Source organism: Oncorhynchus clarkii, chromosome 1 (genome assembly GCF_045791955.1).
Source record: "Oncorhynchus clarkii lewisi isolate Uvic-CL-2024 chromosome 1, UVic_Ocla_1.0, whole genome shotgun sequence".
NCBI lineage: Eukaryota > Metazoa > Chordata > Actinopteri > Salmoniformes > Salmonidae > Oncorhynchus > Oncorhynchus clarkii.
In genome coordinates this window covers 22,839,718-22,846,930 of record NC_092147.1, presented here as the reverse complement: position 1 = coordinate 22,846,930, position 7,213 = coordinate 22,839,718, and the positions used below count along the sequence as shown (strand labels likewise).

General features: G+C 39.8%; 1 protein-coding gene across 1 annotated transcript; it reads left to right on the top strand.

Moving 5' to 3' along the window:
- The first annotated feature begins 2,479 nt into the window (after nucleotides 1-2,479).
- LOC139386374 (zinc finger protein 271-like) lies at nucleotides 2,480-7,013 on the top strand. The gene is made up of 4 exons (XM_071131961.1): nucleotides 2,480-2,849; nucleotides 3,443-3,701; nucleotides 3,897-3,992; nucleotides 4,517-7,013. Exons 1-4 carry the CDS (start codon nucleotides 2,715-2,717, stop codon nucleotides 6,301-6,303), a joined length of 2,277 nt encoding a protein of 758 aa, XP_070988062.1. The 5' UTR covers nucleotides 2,480-2,714; the 3' UTR covers nucleotides 6,304-7,013.
- The last annotated feature ends 200 nt before the right edge of the window (nucleotides 7,014-7,213 follow it).

Sequence of the window (7,213 nt, the reverse complement as noted above, 5' to 3'; positions counted from 1 at the left end):
ATGTCACAACTTACTGGAATACATTTGTCAATAATATCTGTTGGAAAAAAAGTCTGGTTATTACCACACAAATACCTGGTAGTTGTAACAAGATCAAAGAGGTCTCTATCAGAATGATCCATACTGTAAGTATTACCCTGCGAATAATTACCTGAAGAAACTAAAACATTAACTGTACTGTTTGTGTTGAGCATCCAGAAACAGTTTGCATTTATTTTGGCATTGTCTACATGTAAAGAAATGATGGCAAGATATTTATAGTTTTATAATTGTTAATATTCTTGATGACTTTAGTTTGTTATGGGAGAATGTGCTGCTCGGTTTTCTTAACTATAACAAGGATAAAAAAACAATTTTATCTGAAATCTAATTGTGCAAATGGCAAAATGTCATATTCAGGATTGTAAATTCACGAATAAAAAATCACTATTCCATGTTTTCTATAAGGAATTTGAGCAGTACATTAAGACCATTCTACATTATTGTAATAAGAAAGCTGATAAAACAATCAATATGTGTGCTTCCTTTAAAGTCTTTGTATAATCTGTAATTTGTTGTAACCCCTAGTATATGTTATCACTGTCTGTTTGTATACTTCTTGTATGTATACTGTTTTTTCTGCAATAAAAACATATACAGTTGAAGTCGGAAGTTTACATACACCTTAGCCAAATACATTTAAACTCAGTTTTAGACAACTCCTGACATTTAATCCTAGTAAACAGTCCCTGTTTTAGGTCTGTTAGGATCACCACTTTATTGTAAGAATGTGTAATGTCAGAATAATAGTAGAGAGAATGATTTATTTCAGCTTTTATTTCTTTCATCACATTCCCAGTGGGTCAGAAGTTTAAATACACTCAATTCGTATTTGGTAGAATTGCCTTTAAATTGTTTGACTTGGGTCATTTCAAGTAGCCTTCCACAGGCTTCCCACAATAAGTTGGGTGAATTTTGGCCCATTCCTCCTGACAGAGCTGGTGTAACTGAGTCAGGTTTGTAGGCCTTGCTCGCACATGCTTTTTCAGTTCTGCCCACAAATTGTCTATAGGATTGAGGTCAGGTCTTGGTTGAACAATGAGTTTTAATAACTCCAACCTAATTGTATGTAAACTTCCGACTTCATCTGTGTATATACACACACTACCGGTCAAACGTTTATGGAGACCTACCCATTCAAGGGTTTTTCTTTATTTTTACTATTTTCTACATTGTAGAATAATAGTGAAGACATTAAAACCATGAAATAACACATGGAATCATGTAGAAACCAACACATCAAAATATATTTTATATTTGAGATTCTTTAAATAGCCACCCTTTGCCTTGAAGACAGCTTAGCACACTCTTGGGATTCTCTCAGCCAGCTTCACCTGGAATGCTTTTCCAACAGTCTTGATGGAGTTCCCACATATGCAGAGCACTTGTTGGCTGCTTTTCCTTCACTCTGCGGTCTGACTCATCCCAAACCATCACAATTTGGTTGAGGTCGGGGGATTATGGAGGCCAGGTCATCTGATGCAGCACTCCATCACCCTCCTTCTTGGTAAATTAACCCTTACACAGCCTGGAGGTGTGTTGAGTCATTGTCCTGTTGAAAAAAAATGATTAGCCCAGTAAGCCCAAGCCAGATGGGATGGTGTATCGCTGCAGAATGCTGTGGTAGCCATGCTGGTTAAGTGTGCCTTGACAGTGTCACCAGCAAAGCACCCCCACACCATAACCCCTCCTCCTCCATGCTTTACGGTGGGAAATACACATGCAGAGATAATCCGTTCATCCTCACCACGTCTCACAAAAACACGGCGATTGGAACCAAAAATCTCCAATTTGGAGTCCAGACCAAAGGACAAATTTCCACCAGTCTAATGCCCATTGCTTGTGTTTCTTGGCCCAAGCACGTCTCTTCTTATTATTGGTGTCCTTTTGTAGTGGTTTCTTTTCAGCAATTCAACCATGAACGCCTGATTCACACAGTCTCCTCTGAACAGTTGATGTTGAGATGTGTCTGTTACTTGAAATCTGTGAATCATTTATTTGGGCTGCAATTTCTGAGGCTGATACCTCTAATGAACTTATCCTCTGCAGCAGAGGTAACTCTGGGTCTTCCATTCCTATGGCGCTCCTCATGAGAGCCAGTTTCATCATAGCGCTTGATGAGTTTTGCAACTGCACTTGAGGAAACTTTCAAAGTTCTTGAAATGTTCTGAATTGACTGACCTTCATGTCTTAAACTATTATGGACTGTTGTTTCTCTTTGCTTATTTGAGCTGTTCTTGCCAAAATATGGACTTGGTCTTTAACCAAACAGAACCTATCTTCTGTATACCCCAATACTTTTTGGTTACTTTTTGGTTACTACATGATTCCATGTGTGTTATTTCATAGTTTTGATGTCTTCACTTCTTTTTTTACAATGTAGAAAATAGTCTAAATAAACTAAAAACCCTTGAATGAGTAGGTGTTCTAAAACTTTTTCTAAAACTAGTGCATATTTAAATATGAACAAATCTGAATAATTGTTCGTGCTCATGCACTTTTCTGATTTGGAACATTTCTAAAAATCCGTGACCCGGAAGGGATCTGACAAGACGCCAGTTGGCTTCACGCGGATGACAGTATCAGCAAGTTAGCAAAAATATGCTACCTAAGATAAATGTAGCTGCGACTTGTAGTTTTTATTCTAACGTTACCTGAATTAGTCGAAGGTCAAGATGACTACAATTTACAATATGTTCCAGTCAGAAACAACATCGATTATGGCCTTCGTCGTCGAGATGGCAATGACAGAAATATACAAATTTTTGCCAAACTCTGACGCTAACAACGACGTTAATCCGGGGAGAGAGGTGAGTATTCTAAAATATTTCTGGCATTGAGCAGTATGATGACGGGCGCCAAGTGACTACAACCAGCTACGTTAGCTAACGAACAAAAGTTATCTGAATAAATGTGTTTAGCTACCTAGATCGTTAACTACCGTCTGTAACCTAAATTAACCTGAACGTGGCCCCGATTCTGATTTTCAGGTTAAAGGAAGCTAGGTTGAAGATACCGTATCCCTGAAAACCGGATGTTTTTGGTTTTCAACCATCGCGCTGAGGGTGCCGACTACCTAATTTGACTACCTGGCGAACGTACATTTTTTATTTTGTTTTATTTAACCTTCATTTAATTAGGCAAGTCAATTAAGAACAAATGCGTATTTGCAATGACAGACTACACCGGTCAAACCCGGACTACGCTGGGCCAATTGTGCGCCGCCCTATTGGACTCCCAACCACGGCCGGTTGTGAAACAGCCTGGTACAACGTTACTTAACTAGTACTACTAGCTAGCCCTCAGCTAGGTTGCTAGCCATCGTTACTGGTTTCACATCCTCTGCTTAAACTGGCTGTATACAGTAACTAACTAGTTCACTTGTTTCTATTGCTCTACACAGCTCTGCACCATTATGAATTTGTTGATGGGGGAGGGTATTCGTAAAGTCTGCCAACTATTCCTTGTGGCCTCCTCACGTTTGCAAAATGAAAACGAGAAACTGAAGACCAAGGTGGAGCAGATGGATGAATATATGAAGGAAATTACTGAGAAGGCTGAACATTATAGAACGTCTCTGGCTAAAGTGGAGGCTGAACCGAAAGTACAGACGCCAACCCATGTTCTGCACAACGGAATGATCTTTGCAATAAAACCAGTTGGTGAGTGTTGTAGACCTCCAGTCATTAGGTTCCTGCCTATAATAAGGTAGGTCTGTTGTAGGTGTACTGATTGTTTTGTTCCCCATCTTTGATAGTTTTGTTTGTATTAACTTCCTACACATCATTTTGTTGAAAGGAAAAAGTGAGAGAGCGTTTTGAACATGTTTCAATGTAACTTTTCTTGTTGTTCTTTAGATCTCCCATTGTTGCCTGGAATGACAGCGGCTTCAGCATTTCCAGGGAATGTCAGTCAAGCAAACACAGTCACTAACGCAACATCCGTCTGTGCAGGTAATATCCTCAGTGGTGTTATATTTGAATAATCGTTGCCAAACCAGGTGTGCGTTCAGTTCAATGTTTGCTGTGATGGTTTGTACTGAACTAAATGTTTCCCTCAAACAGTCCACACCATTGGCTTACTAAACAATAGTTTTTTCAGAATAGCACCGTTACCTTTGAATCTCATGTTATAAAGTTGTGTTCTGCTGAACGTGGTCCAGGGTCATATTCAGTAAGAACCAAACAAAAGAAAATGGGGAGTAACTACCTGAACGCCAATAAGAAACGCCTGTTTGTTTTCTGTTGCTTAACATTTTTCTGTGGTGTGCGCTAATGAATATGACCCAGTTGTTCAAAAACAATACACAGACTGTTAAAAGCATGTTTATTTTAAGGCAAAATATTGATATAGCCATATATTGGTTGATTTATTTGTATAACTAAATACATTTAGTATAACCTAATAATTTTGTTAAATTCTCTTAACTTAGGCTATAGTTTTACTATGTGTATGCTCACATTCCTTTTATGTTTAGGTCCTGCCAAAGTTTGCAGTAAACCTACAGAGACGACTTCATTGGAGTATGACTCCTCTCTGGGAGACACACATGGACTGAATACAGAGCCCTCACCAAGAGATACTGAATCCAACATTGAGCATATGAGAGCTGCTCTTCCAGAGGGCACTGACAACGGTAGAGACAGCCATGAAAGACATAAAAACAGTAATATTACTAATGGGACAGGATCCACAGAAAACAAACGCTTCAAGTGTGATGTTTGTGAGAAGACATTCAGCAAGAAAGAGTTGCTGAGAGTTCACAAGCTAATCCACACAAAACCTTTCAATTGTGACATTTGTGAGAAGACCTTCAGCAGGAAAGGGTTACTGGAAGGTCATAAGCTAATTCACACAAGACCCTTCACCTGTGATGTTTGTGACAAGACCTTCAGCCTGAACCGCATGCTGTTACGTCACAAGCTAATTCACACAGGAGAGAGGCCATTTGCTTGTGGTCAATGTGGCAAAACATTCAGAATGTCCAAGCAGCTCGAACGTCACATGTTGCATCACAAAGAAAACAATTTCAGTTGCAAAGTCTGTGGAAATACATTCTCTACCAAGACAGATCTGACACAACATCGGCTAGTTCATGCAGTGGAGAGACCGTTCAAGTGCCTGACTTGTGGAAAGGGTTTCACAAAAAGGACCATACTTATGGGGCATGAGAGAATCCACACCGGTGAAAAACCATACAGCTGTGCTGAATGTGGGAAGAGTTACAGACAGTCTTATGACCTAAGAATTCATATGCGAAGACATACAGGTGCAGACATACGTCCACACTTATGCTCAGAGTGTGGTAAGAGCTTTAGGACAAAATCCGTCCTCGAAAAGCACAAGCGAATTCATACAGGGGAGAAGCCATTTAAATGTGAGACCTGTGGAGCTGCTTTTGGCCATAAAGGAAACCTTGTCAGACACCAAGTGCTTCACACGGGGGAGAGACCATACAAATGTAAAGTGTGTGGGAAAAGCTACCCTCAGTCCACCGACTTAAAAGCTCACATGCACCGTCATGGGGCAACCAAACCTTTTATGTGTGACCTATGTGGAAAGACTTTTATTTACAATTACCAAATGAGACAACATAATCTACAATGGCACATGGCTGAAGGAGATAAGGTTCCTGGGAGAGAGGGAACATCAACAAAGCCATTCAGTTGCAAAATATGTTTGAACGGCTTCAGCTCCATGCTAACTCTGAAAAAGCATAAAGAAATTCACACAGGACAAAAGCAATATTCTTGTTCCATTTGCGGAAAGACCATTGCATATAAAAATGCTTTTGACTATCACATGAGAGTTCACAGTGGAGTGAAGCCCCATGAATGTAAATACTGTGGAAGGAAATTTATTCTGAAGCAAGCTCTTCAAGGACATGAGCGGACCCATACAGGTGAAAAACCCTTCAAATGCAGTTATTGTGACAAGACTTTCGCAGTCAACACCAATCTGAAAAGGCATGAGCGAATCCACACAGGAGAGAAGCCATTCAAATGTGATGTTTGCGGGAGAGGTTTCAGCCAAGCCAACAATGTTAAAGCCCACATGCAAGTCCACACTGGAGTTAGGCCTTACTATTGCAAGAGATGTGGAAAAGGCTTTTCTGACATAAGACACTACAAAAACCATAGCTGTGATGGTGTGGCTGTTACACGCACACACTGTGATGGTGATAATTATCGTAAATCTTCTGACGGCACTTTCAGAAGTAGAAAAGGAGACAGGAGTGTTTGCTATAATGCTGCTGTTGTGTAGACTCCGTGATATTATCTCAATATTATCTACAGACTGTAGACTACAGTGGTGCAACTTCCTGCTTACAGATGTCATGAACAATGGGGATTTATTCAGTAGTGTGAAATGTTCTCGGGTGAGTGTCTGGAAAGCCTTGTATGAGATGAGAGCGTGCTTTAGGAAATTAGATATGTGCTTGCTGTAGTGCTTGGAGATCTTGCTATAAATCAAAGGGTTAATGTTCATGAGCCCAAATTCTCATTTGTTCATATTGTGTAAATCAATAAACACATCATTCATGTGAAGTTATAAACTGAGTGGGTCGAGCCCTGAATGCTGATTGGCTGATAGCTGTCGTATACCATGGGTATGACAAAACATTTATTTTTACTGCTTTAATTCCATTGGTAACCAGTTTATAATAGCAATAAGGTACCTTGGTAGTTTGTGGTATAAGGCTAATATACCACAGCTAAGGACTGTGTCCAGTCACTCCCATGCGTCGTGCCTAAGAACAGCCCTTAACGGTGGTATATTGGCCATATACCACACCCCCTCGTGACTTATTGCTTAACTATAGACCCCTAAATCAAATCAAACTTTATTTGTCACATGCGCCAAATACAAGTGTAGACTTTACTGTGAAATGCTTACTTACAAGCCCTTAACCAACAGTCCAGTTCAAGAAGAGTTAAGAAAATATTTACCAAGTAGACTAAAATAAAAAAGTAACACAATAAGAATAATGAGGCTATATACAGGGGGCACTGGTACTGAGTCAGTGTGCGGGGTACAGGTTAGTTGCGGTCATTTGTACATGTAGGTGGGGGATGAAGTGACTGCATAGATAATATACAGTGAGTAGCAGCAGTATACAAAAAGGGGGGTGGGGGGGATCAATGTAAATTGTCCGGTGACGATTTTATTAATT